At 47.0% G+C, this 15,076-nt stretch overlaps 2 protein-coding genes across 4 annotated transcripts in view; one reads left to right on the forward strand and one right to left on the reverse strand.

Annotated features, from left to right (window-relative positions):
- TTC3 (tetratricopeptide repeat domain 3) overlaps window positions 1-5,001 on the forward strand; it is a 150,240-nt gene extending 145,239 nt beyond the window's left edge. For both annotated transcript variants that reach the window (XR_011432918.1, XM_070252296.1), the window contains one exon: window positions 3,093-5,001. The gene's annotated coding sequence lies outside the window, so the exon portion shown is untranslated. The remainder of the gene's footprint in view (window positions 1-3,092) is intronic.
- Window positions 5,002-11,463: 6,462 nt separating this feature from the next.
- VPS26C (VPS26 endosomal protein sorting factor C) overlaps window positions 11,464-15,076 on the reverse strand; it is a 53,719-nt gene continuing 50,106 nt past the window's right edge. The window contains exons 8-9 of one of the 2 annotated variants that reach the window (XM_023630141.2): window positions 14,629-14,739; window positions 11,464-12,873 (exon numbers count right to left, since the gene is read on the reverse strand). In XM_023630141.2, coding sequence (XP_023485909.1) covers window positions 14,630-14,739 — 110 coding nt within the window. In that variant the 3' untranslated portion in view covers window positions 11,464-12,873; window position 14,629. The remainder of the gene's footprint in view (window positions 12,874-14,628; window positions 14,740-15,076) is intronic. The other variant, XM_001492982.6, reaches the window with a different exon arrangement.

Below are 15,076 nucleotides of genomic sequence, written 5' to 3' on the forward strand. Positions count from 1 at the left end.
GGGAATAACGACAGGAAAGAAAAGTCTGTACATGTTCAGTACAGACACAACCAATACAGGCCTTTTGATCCAAAGCTGGCTGAGTCCACGGATGTGGAACCCATGGACACTGAGGGCCAACTGCATGCGCCAATGTAGTCTACACCCCTCCACCCTGATTCCGTCCCAAAGGAATCCACACTTCTAAGAGTTCATTGTGGATACTTCCATCTCCCTTTCATATCTGATAATGTGCATCCTTTTCAGAATTCCACAAATGACCATTCTATACCTATTTTGTATATCCCGCTTTTCTCACTTTACACCATACATGATTTTTCCATATAAGGACATACAAATCTACCTTATGCTATTTAACAACTATCTAGCATTGTGTTGTATTTATATTGATGTAACAAAATTTAACTGTTTTAATTTTCTTCAAATTTGTAAAAATTTCAGTCAGTATTCCTCCAAATCTGCCTCCATCCAGCACTCTTTTCCAGGACTCCAGTGACATGTATGATGGACCGCTTGCCATCTTCCCACAGGTCATGAGGCTCTTTTCCTTCTCTCTCTCCCTTCCTCCCTCCTTCTCTTCCTTCTTCAGTCAGTCACTCATTCATTCAGTCTTTTTACCCCTCTCTGTTTCCAACTGGATAGTTCCCATTGCTCTCTTTTCAAGTTCACTGATGTTTTATTCTGTAGATCTCATCTGTTATTAAGCCAGTCCTGTGAATTTTTCATCTCTAGAAACCCATGATTCTTTTTTATATGTTCAATTTATTTTCCCATCATGTTCATGTTTTTACATAAATCCTTGAGCATAATTTTAAATCCATTATCTGCTAATTTGACCATCTCCACCATTTCTGGATCTGTTTCTTTTGACTGATTTTTCTCCTGTTTATGGATCACTTTCTTCTGCTTCTTGGAGTGTCTAGTAATTTTGATTGGATGCTAGATATTTTATATCATACTGGAGAGTGTTTGTTTTCCTAAGATTGGCACCTGAGCTAACATCTGTTGCCAATCTTCTTTTTTTTTCCTCCTCTTTCTCCCCAAAGCACCCCCCCCCGCCCCCCGACATAGTTGTGTATTCTAGTTGTGACATGTGGGATGCTGCCTCAGCATGGCCTGATGATTGGTGCCATGTCTGCGCCCGGGATCTGAACTGGAGAAACCCTGGGCCGCTGAAGCAGCGCGCAAACTTAAAGACTTGGCCACGGGGCCGGACCCTACTGTGTGTGGACTGTTTTAAAGAGTGTTGAGTTTGTTTGGGCTGGCAGTTAAACTGCTTCCAGATCACTTCACCCTTTCAAGACTTGTTTTTAAGCTTTGTTGGGATGGGTTTGGAGCAGCCCTACTACTTGTGCATGACCCTTCTGGAATGTTCTCTCTGGCTGGTTGGAACTCAAATGTCTCCCAGAACTGTGTCAGCTCTGGGAACTATGAGGCTTACAGATACCCAGTATTCCCTTGCCTTTGGAGTTTCACCCTACACAATTAAGTTTTTAGCAACAGATTCAAGGGGGCCCCTTTCAGGTTTCTGGAGCTCTTTGTATATTTCTTCTCTCCAGTATTCTGATTCCCAAATTCCAGCCACACTCTGATCTCTGACTCAACTCAGCAGTGACGTGCTCTGCTCGGTTCCCCCTCACATCCCATGGCCCGTGTGCACTGCCTGGCACTCCTAGGGCTCACCCTGTTTCCCTTTTTCCAGGGACCTCAGTCCTGCACTGACTGTGCCAATGTCTATACACAGGTGTTTTACATATTTTGTCTAGTTTTCTAGTTGTTTATGATAAGAAGGCACATCTGGTACCAGTTACTCCTTCATGGGTAGAAGTAGAAGTTCCTAAACACTATTTTTAAAATTTGTATCTTTCATTGTCTGTAATTATAAACCCCATGAGGGCATCAATGTTGATCTGTAAACAAAGATCTGGGTTATGTGTAGACTTAGAAAGTGTGTAAAACACTTTAATTTCTTTATGTCTATTACACTTTTGCAAAAGGGGGATAATAAATCATGGAAGCTATCTCAAAAACTAGAAGCTTAATGGAGAACAAAGAAAGCAAGAGAAAAGATATGATTTTATTTATAATTTAGGCAAAAATAACAAGCATATAATCCATGAATGAACACTATTTATTATTTTTTATTTTTGTAAGAAAGCTTGGCCCTGAGCTAACATCTGTTGCCAATCTTCCTCTTTTTGCTTGAGGAAGATTGTCCTTGAGCTGATATCTGTGCCAGTCTCCCTCTACTTTGTATGTGGGACGCAGCCTCAGCATGGCTTGATGCGCTGTGAGTAGGTCCACGCCCAGGATCCGAACTGGCGAAACCCGGGGCCACTGAACTGGGGTGTGCAAACTTAACCACTTGGCCATGGGGCCGGCCCCCTATATGCTTTATTTTCTTTTGTCAGTTGTCTATTCATCTTGACCGGTTTTTCTTTTGGGGTGTTCATATTTTTCTTACTGATCTATAAGAGTATTCTTATATGTTAATGATATTAATACACTGCATGTCATTAAGTGATCGATATTTTTCCTAATTTCTCTTTTAACTTAAAGAAAATTTTTATGTACTGAAGGTTTTGACTTTTTTCCATCAATATTTTTCTTCATGATTTTTGTCCTTGGTGTCATATTTTAAAAGTTTCAGGCCGCCCCGATTTTCTGGCCCTCACTTTGGAGATAAGAAAGCCTGGTGATGCTGGGCTGGACCCCCACAGGGAGCTCTTGTTCTCTGCCTTACCCCACAGTTACTTCACCCCAGACCCCAAGTGGGCACGCAGGCCGAGAGTGACCCCTGAGAAGGAGGAGCAGTGACTCCTGAAACAGCCTGCCGGTGGGGGGGGGGGGGGGGGTGCGGGGGCAGGTGAGTCTCAGAGCAGGCCCCACCCCCAGGGGCCCCAGGGACTCGCACGCCCCTCTGAGGATGCCACAGGTCTTCCCGAAAAGTGCTCCAGGCCCACCCCCTGGTTTTACAGGAGAAACTGAGGCCTCGCAGCTTGAGGCAGAGTGGAACGAGAGTCTGACTCTGGGGACCTCACATGGAGGTGGAAGTCCTCTAGAAATCACTGACCCATCCCCTCCCTTGACAGATGGGGAAACCGAGAGCCCTCCTGATGGAGAACAAGAGGCATGTCACAGCAGCGCCCCCTCCTGAGATCGCCCCCACGGCACACGCGCACATTGGAAGAACCAGCCTCTGTCCCTGTCCCTCTGGCCGTTTAGGGAATTTAGTTCCTACTCTTATCTTCCTGGTGAATGCTCCAAAAATAAAAAACCTACAAACAAGCAAAAAATAGTACATATTCGCTGTCGGCCTGGTGCCGAGAACCCCAAGGATGTTTCCCTCCTTCATCGGGGGTCGTGAACAAGGTTGGTTTCAGCATTGGCCTACAAGTCAGAAGTAGCGCAAGGCCGCGACATCCGCTGCCGGCCGGGCGCGGAGCACTGGGAGGGCCGGGGGGCCTGTCCTTCACGTTCACCCCTCATCCTCGCCTCTCCCTCCCCCCCAGGAGACGCAGACTCCCCGAGGCCAGGAGCTGTGTCCCCACAGCCCCCGCACAGTGCTCCTTCCCCGGCACTGCCCAGTTAGCGTCTGTGCGTGAAGGTGCCCCCTGCAGCTGAAAACACTGCGGGTGTGCCAGTGAAGAGCTGCTGACGAAGGGCACCAGGACGTGAGGGAGCACGACCTTCAAACCTTAACAGGCCACTCCTGTCCAGCTACGCCCCACTGTTTCTGGCTTCAGAGTCTCGGCTCCTGCAGACTCCCAGGCGGGGGTGGCGGTGGCTTCCCCACACCGGCCGACCTCAGAACGCAGCAGTCAGTCAACCTTCGCGGAACGAACGGGTGGGGGGAAAGGGTTATGCTCCACAACCGTGTGCACCAGCTCTTCACTCACCAGCCACTTAACTCGCGGGGCCCCTTGTTCAAAAATTAACAGTTTCAAGACAGCAACAGCGGAGCATTGAACTAAGCGTGGGGCCTTTCCAAGCATGGGGCCCTGCCGCAAAGTGAATGCTGTGTCCCCCAAATCCACAGGTTGAAACCTCATGCTCAAGGTGATGATGGTATTAGGAGATGGGCCTTTGGGAGGTGATCAGTCACGAGAGCAAAGCCCTGGTGAACGGGATCGGTGCCCTTATAAAACAGGCACGGAGAGCCCCCCAGCCCCTCCGCCATGTGAGGGCGCAGCAGGAAGGCTCTGACGGCGAACTGAGGGGTCCCCAGAACGTGACCATGCTGGACCTTGATCTTGGGCTTTCCAGCCTCCAGAACCAGGAGAAATAAGTTTCTGTTGTTTATAAGCTAAAAAGAAAAGTTTCACCATCCCACAGTTGTATGTTATCTGTCTCTTCTTCTGGTATTATTATGATGTCATCATTTACTGTCATATCTTTATACCTTTGGTATTTACTTCCTTTTGAGGTGATCACTGGCACTATATCACTGGTAATATAATTTTTAACACAACTTATTATCTATTCTTCTGCAACTGATTTGAAATGCCATTTTTACTTCGTGTTCCTTGTCTTATCTATTAAATTCTTATATATATACCTGGGTCCAATGATGGATTTTATATTTGTTTGACTGGCCTGTCGCTTTTGGCACCACTACCACACGGTTTTTATTTTTGTATCTTTTTAATACTATCTAATGTCTGGTTTGGTACTACCTTTTATTTTTTCTTCATTTTCAAAATGTTATTGAATATTCTAACATACTTAGTCTTCCACATGAACTTTAGATCCAAAGAAAATATTACATTAAGATCTGTATAGAATAAGGTTAAATGTTAAAATTTAAAAATTAATTTGGGAACTGATATCTTTACAATTGAGTCTTTCTATATGGTAACATAGCATTTATCTCAATTTTAAAAAGTATTTCTAAATAATGTTGTATAGATGTCCTTAAATAGGTCTTGCATATGTCTTATTAACAAGTTTTGTTAAAATTATTCCTTGTATTTTTTTCAAATAAAATTAAATTTATCAATGTTTCCTTCTTTTTTTTGAAAGCTGTTTTTATAGATCAATATATGTAATTGGCTATTTCATTGAATTGCCTTTACAGTTATAATAGTTTTTCTATTCAGTTGATTTTCTGGGATTTTGAGGTTTTCAACCATATTATCTGTTAATAATGATAATTTTATGTCTTCTTTTGCAATGTTTATACCTAATACAAGGAAGAGACACTCAGATTAGCTGAAGTGGAGAACAAAGTAGTTTGTTAAGGATGCATTTAGACAGGAAGGCAAAAGCTGCTGGGGATCCACGGAAAGTCTAGGGCCTTCTCTCTCCTGGCCCCTGCTCACAGTCCCGGGGATCTCCCGCAGGCTGTGCACACGACCTGCACCCCTTTCCCTGAGCACGAACCATGGAAGGTTCCTGGGTTGGTTTATCGCTATGTCAGATGGAAGCATCTCGTGGGCAATCCTAGTTCAAGTACAATCAGTTAAACTCAGACTAGGAGGGCATGTTTTGTTATAAGCACATATCACCATCACCATGAGGCTTCCTAGAGTGTTGAGCAAATCCCCCTCTTTTCCTATCCTACTGCATTGGCCAAAACTTCAACAGCAAATCTGAATAATTACTTGAAGAGCAGAAACTCTCTTGCTCTCAAAACTAACAAGATATTTTTTAACACTTTATTATGCCGGATATTTCCTATTAATTTTTGTAAATTCACTTTATTATATTTGTTAAATTCTGTATTTCCCTAGTTTAATAAGAGTTTTTAAAAATCAAGAATAGATTCCTTGACCAATTGCTTTTTCTGAATATATAAAATTAGATGCAAAAATCCTCAATAAAATACTAGCAAACAAAATCTAGCAACATATAAAAAGGATTATACACCACTGCCAAGTGAGATTTATCACAGGAATGCAAGGTTGACTTAATATCTGAAAGTCAATTAATGTAGTACACCATATGAATAAAGGGCAAACCACAAGCTCATCTCAATACATGCAGAAAAAGCATGTGACAAAATACAACACCCTTTCATGATCAAAACATTCAATAAACTAGGGATAGAAGGGAACTTCCTCAACCTGATCAGAGCATCCATGAAAACCCCATATCTGACATCATACTTCATGGTGAAAGACTGAAAGTTGCCCCAAGATCAGGAACAAGACAAGGATGTCTGCCCTCGCCACTTCATTCAACAGTGAACTAGAGGATCTAGCCAGGGCAATTAGGTAAAGAAAAGAAATAAAAGACATCCAGAGTGGAAAGGAAAAAGTTAAACTATCTCTATCTGCAGATGACATGATCTTGTATATAGAAAATCATAACGAATCTACAAAAAAAAAAGCCCTATTAGTGGTAATAAATGTCAGCAAGATTGCTGGAAAGAAAACAATATAAAAAATCAATTGTATTTCTATAACTAGCAATAAACGTGAAACTAAATTAAAATAATTCCATTTATAATAACACCAAAAAGATAAAATAGTTGGAAATAAATTAAACAAAAGAAGTACAAGGCTTGTACACTGAAAACAATAAAACATGGTTGAAAGAAGTTAAACAAGGTCTAAATAAAAGGAAAGACATCTCAGGTTTATGGATTGGAAGGCTTAATATTGTTAAGATGATAATTACTCCCCAAATAGATCTACCAATTCAATGCAGTCCCTATCAAAACCCCAGCTAGCTTTTTTGTAGAATTTGACAAGCCGATCCTAAAATTCACAGGGAAATGCAAAGGACCCAGAATAGCCAAAACAATTTCAAAAATGAAGATAAAAGTTATAGGACTCACACTTCACAATTTCGAAACTTACTATAAAGCTACAAAAATCAAGACAGTGTGGTGCTGACATGAGAATAGACTTGAGAGTCCAGAAACCCATATATTTAGGATTTTTGTTACAACTGATTTTTGACAAGGGTGCCAAGACCATTCAATGGGGAAAAAAATAGTCTTTGACAAATTGTCCTGGGATAACTGGATATCCACATAGGAATGAAGTCAGATCCCTACCTCACATCATACAAAAAATTAACTCAAAATGGATCACAGACATAAATCTAATAGCTAAAACTATAAAACTCTTTTAGAAAACAAAGGAGTAAATCTCCCTTTCCTTTGGATTAGGCAATGGTTCCTTAGATGTGACACCAAAAGCTCAAGTGACAGAAGAAAAAATAGATCAACTGGACTACATCAAAATTTAAAACTTCTATGCTGCAAAATATACCATCAAGATGGTGAAAAGACAGTCCACAGACTGAGGGAAAATACTTGTAAGTCATATATCCGAAAAGGGACTTTCATCCAGAATATACAAAGAACTGTCATAACTCAATAATAATAAGGCAAATAATCCAATTACATAATGGCCCAAAGATCTGAATAGACATTTCTCCAAAGATGAGATACAAATGGCCAATCAGCAGATGAAAAGATGTTCAGTATCCTCAGTCATTAGGGAAATGCAAATCAAAATCTCAAGACACCACTTTACACCTACCAGACGGACACAATAAAAAAGACGGACAATAACAAGTGGGACAAGGAAGTGGAGAAAACGGAACCCTTGTGCCTTACTGGTGGGAATGTAAAATAGTGCAGACGCTTTGGAAACATTTGCAGTTCCTCAAAACATTAAACATAAGCCATCACGTGACCCTGAAACTCTATCCCTAGATGCATTTCTAAGAGAAATAAAAACTTATGTCCACACAAAAGCTTGTATATGAACGTTCACAGCAGCATTCTTCTTAATACCCAAAAAGTGGAAACAGGTCAAATGTCTGTCAACTGATGAATGAACAAACGCAAATGGTCTATCTAGACAACAGAATGTTATTTGGCAATAAATAGTAATGAAGGACTGATACAGGTGAAATGCGGATGAACCTTAAATATCTGAGGCTAAGTCAAAGCAGCCAGTCACAAAGGACCCCACGTGCATGACTCCATTCTATGAGATGTCACGACAGGGAGACCTATGGGGACAGACAGCACATCGCGTTTGCTTAGGGCTGAAGAAAGGAAGCAACTGCCTGCCAATGGGTTCAGGGTTTCTTTTTGGGGTGAAGAAAATGTTCTAAATTTAGGTTGTGGTGATGGTTCCACAACTCTGTGGATATACTAAAAACTATTGACTTGTACACTTTAAATGGGTGAATTTCATGGTCCGTGAATTATATCTCAATAAAGATGTTAAGGAAAAGAATAGCTATCGTCTGGGTATGACATCTGTGTATGATTCTCTCCTTTTGTATATGTTTGAAACTTCCAAAATAAAAGGTTAAAGTAAAAGAAGATATACCTTATGGCATCCATCAAGATGATCCTTAAAAGAGCTGGCACCCGGCCTTTTCTCTTTTTTCACTTTCATCCTTGCCCCCATCCATCCTGCTGCCTGGAATGCAGATGTGGTGACTGGAACTGGCTGCAACTATCTTAAACCATGAAGACAAGGGCCACATCCTAGAAAAGTGAGCTGGGAGCAGCCTGGATTGCTGAGGATGTCATGGCTCTGAGCTGCCATGCCAGTTCTGCACTGTCTACCTGTGGACAGGTATGGGAGTCTTGGTTAAGCCACTCTAACTTTGGGTTTCCCTTACTCACAGCTAACCTAATCCCAACTGATATGTCAGATTTTTATAACAGAGCTACACTGGCCACGTAAAATAAATCAGGAGGGTTCAAATCCTTCTCTATAGCCTGCAACAGTTTAAACAGCAGAGGAACTATTTGGTCCTTGAAGCTCACATAAAAACCTGCTGTAAAACCATCTGGGCCTGGCACCTTTTTAGGGCTCTTTGCCAATTTTTTCAATTTCTTCCCTAAGGTATCATTTTATTCAGGTAGCCTACCTTTTCTGGAGTCACTTTGCATTTTATTGAAGTTTGCAGTTTATTAGCAGGGAAGGTACATACTGTAATATCATTCTCATCAAGCTGCTTTCAATCTTAAGTTATTACATATTTCTTTTTCTTTGTTTTGTTTTGTTCTATTAAAGATCTGCCATTGAATTAGTCTTTTCAAAGTACCAAATCATGGACTTAAAAATTTTCCAGGGTTTTTGCTTTCCTATCAGCTAATTCCTGCTTTTGTCATTAATTCTTTCCTCTTTGTTTTGCTGTTTTTCTAGACTTTTAATTTGAATGCCTAACTCAGTTTTCCTTCTCTGTGGTGTAGTAAGATCACTTAAGGCTATGAATTTTGCTCTGACTGCAGCACTGGCCATAATACAAAGCTCTTGCTATATGGTATGCTCATTCTCATTGTTTAAAAGGGTCTGTCAATGAAGTTTTGGTTTCCTCCTTGAAGAGTGTTATAACATTTACACGTGGTTATACTGGATTTTCCCCTTGGTAGTCATTTCTAATTTTACTGCACTACAGTAGAGTGTGTGGCTCGGGCAACATGTGGCCACATGGACAAGTGCCTTTCCATCCACTGCAATTTCCTCCATATATGGGGAGAATATCAGCTCCCTCCTCCTAGGGTCGCTACACAATGAAATAAAATAACCCACGCATGGCACTGAGAACAGGGCCTGCTCCAGGATGACTGATGCTCATACAGCTCTCATTAGACCCACACCCATGGCTGGTATCTGTCAACACTGCAGCAACTTGGAGCTGCCAGAACTGAGCTCCGCTGAGCAGGAGCAGCGAGTGGCCCGTCCCTCCAGAACAGGAGGGTTAGCCTCACTGTAGGTAGCACCTCCTGGCAAGTTTCAAAGACGTTTGCGAGCTGGCACCAGATAGCAGCTCTCCTCCCAAAATGTACCGTGTAAGGGACGCACTACAGGTGTCAATACAGAATTCACTCTTGGTATTAAGTAGACACCTCTCTCTGGGAAAACCATAGCTCTTTTTTTTTTGAGACTAGCTCTGAGCTAACATCTGCCACCAATCCTCCTCTTCTTGCTGAGGAAGACTGGCCCTGAGCTAACATCCATGCCCATCTTCCTCTACTTTATATGTGGGACGCCTACCACAGCACGGCTTGACAAGCAAATGCCATGTCCACACCCGGGATCCAAACTGGCAAACCCCGGGCCGGCGATGGGGAACGTGTGAACTTAACTGCTGCGCCACCAGGCCGGCCCCCGTAACTCACTCTTTTTAATTATCTGAACAGTGAGTGATGGTGAAAACCAGCCCATTTTCCTTCCACTCTGGTCAGGGTTTCACTGGGTAGGGCTGGGTCCAGCTGGATTCTGGGGCCACTGGATGAGCAGCAATGGCCCCAGGGAATGCCGAGCCTACCCAGTCATGGCACTTGACCGGCTGGGTCCACGCAAGCTTCTGGACCTCTGAGAGTCCTGAAGTCAAGTCTTGGCTCAGAGGGTGGGCACAAAGATGTCCTTCTGCACGCGCACGTACCTCAGGCTCTCTGAGAGGCACCAGATGGGACCAGACCCCTGCACATGTGAACTCTTGCCCCTCTCATCACGAGCTCTATGGTGGGGCTGGGCTGCTGCAGCCAAGACCCCCAGCAATCCAGTGGCTTGAATACAAGTCCATGCCTTTCTCTCTCCTGTGACGATGACACAGGGTGGCAAGGTGAGCTGTTCTGCTCACACATTTGTTGGGCTCTGGCACAGTCCAGGCTGGGACACTGGCCTGTTCCTGGCCCAGCCATGGGAAGGGGTTGATGGGGTCCAGCCTCCAGTGGCCCACGTCCCCGTTGTCACATGACCACACCTGGCTGCAAGGGAGTCAGAAATAAGTCCCTAGCCAGGCAGGCATGGGTCATGGAAATACAACCTTATTTCTGAACAAGAAGGGGGATCAGAGAGGGACAGTGGAAGCACACGGGCAATCCGCTTCATCAATACATCACTGCTGGCACGGGAGGTAATCTCAGCGCCTCCAGTTTTTAAAGGGTGATTCACACTCGGCCTTGGGAATTACAAGACTCCAATGGTGAAGGTCAGGGTTCCACCTCCCACCAGAAGGTGGGCTCGGGACACAGACTCTCGATGAATTCAGGCCCGATGCTTCGGCTTTTTTTATCCTTTTCTGATTTACCTCTCCATCTTTACTGTGGAACTCACAATGCAGCTGAGAAGCAGAGCCAGGTCCCATTTCTGCTGGAGCTCCGACAGCCAAAATGTGTTCCTGCCTAAAGGGGCATTTCCAAAATACCACAGTCCTCGACTCACGGTTCAGACCTGCCTTCACCTCCGCTTCCTCTCCTCTCCTCTTGCTGTACGGGGAGCATCTGACAACTGAGCTCGGACAGTGGACATCCCCGCTCCAGCCAGCGGGGCACAGAGGGGCAGCTGCTGCCCAAGATGCCCCGACATCTGCGTCTTCCTTAATCACTGACGGGGAGAGGAATCCGGCCAAGAGGGGGAAGGAAAGGGCCTGCCCGAGGCCCTGGCCTGGGCCCCTCAGGGGCGGAAGAAATGACAAAGTTGGCCGGGTTGCTGGCAGCTCAGGTAATACTATTCCCTAAGGAGAGCACTCATCATGTTTACATGTTTACATCCATAAAACCGGTTTACTAAAAAAATTATATAGCAATATACAATCCGAACCTTTCTCAAAATTCTGTTTTTTTACATTACAAATGATTTCTTTGAAACTTCCCAGAAGTTATGGCCTTTTTGTTTTTTTGTTTTCTGCTATCTAGTTTAAATACATCATCAAAGATAATTATTAACATCATGTGAGCATAAAAGACTTATCGACCAGAAACGTGTTCCCTGGGAACCAGCTTTGACACGACTCTGTGGGCAAGCTGTATCAGTTTCGCTGGTGCAGCCCTGGGCTACAGCGGCGCCTGGTCAGGTCTGTGGCCCTCGGCACCACCCGGCCCAAGGCTGTGCCAGGACAAGGGCAGCGCAGCCGGGCCGTGAGCAGGGTGCGTCTCGCCCACGCCTGCCCGGGAGGGCCTGTCAGGGAAGGGCAGGGAGCGGGCAGCACACAGCTCATTTCCGAGGCCTGGCTGACTGTGGGCCGACAGGAACAATGGCAGGATCTGCAGGAAGGAATGTGTTGCAACAGGCTCGCCTCTCACCGTGACTCACAAGGAGGACAAGGAGAACCGGGCTCCAGGCCAAAGCCTGGGGGTGGGAGGCAGGCCAGTTCATCAAGGCCAGGGCATGCTCCTGGCACCAGCCAGCACACGGGGGTCTTCACCTACTGCCCTGGGCACAGGCCTCCTGCCACCCAGAACCCACCCAACAAGAGACACGGACATGCGGGTTTCCCCCTTACGCCACCTTACATTTAAATGTATTCTGGGAATAGGGCAGCACACGGTTTTACACCAGCTCCTGAGCCTTCAGAATTACTCCAGCACCGCCATCGCCACCAAATCCCCTCGCTCCTAGCAGAGCAAGGAACACTTAGTCCAGTTCCCTCCAGGTTCTGAAGTCAGCATGAAAAATGGTACAGAACTACACAAGAGAGGGGTAAAGTGCCCCGTTTCCAGGGGGTGCCACTCTGTACGCCTCCTCGGGGGTCGCTGCAAACGTCACAAGCAACCAGCATGCTCGTCGCCATCCTGGGCTGTCGGGAGTCCCCTGGCCAGGCAGGGAGGGTTTCCTTTTCTCCCTGGAATCTCAACTGCTGTCACACCGTGTTACTGACCCTCACGAGGGGCGGGGGAGTCAGGAGTGGCAGGAAACTTTGCTTTCTGGGAGATGATCTTGCCAGTGACAGGAAGCAGTCCCGATGAACCTCAAAGCAAAGGTCCGATGAGAGGCGCCCGCGCTGGGGAAAGGAGGAGGAGGGCTCTGCCACCTGCGAGTCCCGTCCATGCCCGCAGAGCCCGCAGGCAGAGGCCGCGCCCGGGCTACACCCTGCAGAGCTTCAGCGGGAAGTTCTCGGTGATGAGGTGGTCGGCGTGGAGCAGCACCACGATGTTCACCTCGAACTCTGGGGAGAGAAGGGTTGGGTTGATGTGCGCTGGCTCCCGCAGGGGAACAGGCGGACCACTGGGGCGCAGCCGGCTCTGCACGGAGGGGGCGCCGCATGGGCGCCCCACTCCTGTCCCCGGCCAGCAGCCTGAGCTCCCCGAGACCCCGGGAGCCACTCCACTGGGGTCTGCCTGCCTCTGGTGCACTTGCTCCACACAAACCTGCCTTCTCACACGGGAGCAAGTTGCAAGGCATCAGCTTCCCCACCCACGCTCTCCTTATCCTTTGTCTTTACTAGAGAATCTTCCAGAATCCTTTCCATTCGTTTGTATTCTTTTGCTCTATTTTCACCTTTCCTACCGCTGTTAATGGAATCGCAGCCTCCAGGCTGGACCGCAGCAGCTCGGGTGCTCGCCTCCCACCCCAAGGGAGAGAGAACAGGCAGAGATGGCGCCGTTACTGGCCGGCCGTCCTTTATCTGAAACCCCTGTTCAAATGTCCACCTCCTACCTGTGGGCACACGAGGAGGCCTTGGTGACAGCAAAAGTGGGGTGTGTGTGAGGAGGGGGCCCCTGAAGACAGCGGCCACGTCCCAGGGGGAGGGGCTCTGAGGGCAGAGAGCGCAGGCGAAGGGAGGGGCTAGGGGGCAGCTCACTCGAGGTCCCACCTGTGGCTGGAGTCCCACATGTCCCCCCATGTGGCTGTCCAGCTTTGCCCAAGCGCCAGCCACCACGGGAGTCAGGCGGCAGCAGCGCCCAACTGTCACATTCCTTTGACATCGTCAGAGCACGAGGACAGCCCCAGGACCTTCCTGTTACCCTCCTCCTCCAGCCACCTCGTCGTCCTTCCCTGGATGGAGCGCAGCTGGCTGGAGTGGACAGAGGGGACAGGCGGGCACTCGGGGCGCCAGTGCTGGCCTTCCTCAGGGCAGAGAACTCGGCAGAGCCCCGGCATCGAGCCGCCAGTCCGCCCCAAACTCCCGGTGAGCTCCTGCTGGGGACGCTCTCCACCCACAGGTGACGTCCCAGTGGTCAGCACCAGCACAGGTGAAGGGGACACTGCTCCGACCTCAGGACACAGGGCTCGCCCACCTCCCAACCCGGAGGGGCCGATCCTCCCTGGGACGCCGAGCCTGCCCTCAGCCAGCCCTGCGACAGCAAGCCCGGGACCCAGGAGAGGCTGCAGCGCTCACACAAAGGCCGCACGTCACCTCTTTTCTGTGGGGACTCCCATAAATGACAGTGTCTGGGGCTGTGCAAGCCCCAAACCAGACTCAGCTCCAGACAGGGCACAAGGACGAGCGCATCCTGATGTCCTGGCTGAGGGACTGAGGGCGCTACCCACATGGAGGGACCAGAGGCTCCACGTGGCCGTGACGTGGGTGCTTTGTAAATCTCATAGGAATAACACACAAAAACCTCAGTGTTTAACATTTAGCATAGCAGAAAAAATACTTTTCTGGACCTTTTTGAGGTTTATGTGGGAAAACCAAGTTATGAAATCAATAGACAAGCTCCTCCTCTTTATCTTAAAATCAAAGTATTCTGAAGTAAAAAATACCACCTTCGGGGCACAGTATGCGGTGTGCCAGGGAGCAAGACGCCGGCGGCCCTGGGGGCACCTCCACCGGGACCTGTGGTCTGGGGTGGGCCTGGGTGTCTGAGGGCACGTACTCTGCACTCCGGGCCCCTGGCGCCTCTGACTGTGTCCTGTGGGCACACACTATCGATTCAACGACAATCATACACACGCTTTTGGAGATAAATCGTGGTACCTCAGCGTGTCGTAGATGTCAGCAGACTTGGCCGTCCTTTTGTGAGTCTGGCGAACGCTGAGTTGCTGCCCTCTCTGCTGACATGGGTGCCCCGACCCCACTGTGCTCTCCCTACAATGAATGTTTCAAATGAAGCACTCAGGGGCTCCACAAACATTAAACTGTGCCTCTAACCCACCAGGTGCACGTGCTCCAGGAACACACTCCACACGGAGGCACAGAGAGTCCAAAAAGCACCCAGCGATTCAGTGACAGACATGGCAACCCTTCCCGCTCTTAAAGAGCACACACTCAACTGTGGTGACGCAACCGCTGACTTAAAATTTAAGTTACATTATCTGGAATTATGGAAAGAAAAATTATGGTCTAATTAAAAAAAGGATGCTCTCTGTACTAATAATAACGCACGTTAAAAGATTTAGGGGATTTAGGGGGAATATGACATGAA

Source organism: Equus caballus, chromosome 26, assembly GCF_041296265.1.
Source record: "Equus caballus isolate H_3958 breed thoroughbred chromosome 26, TB-T2T, whole genome shotgun sequence".
Classification (NCBI taxonomy): domain Eukaryota; kingdom Metazoa; phylum Chordata; class Mammalia; order Perissodactyla; family Equidae; genus Equus; species Equus caballus.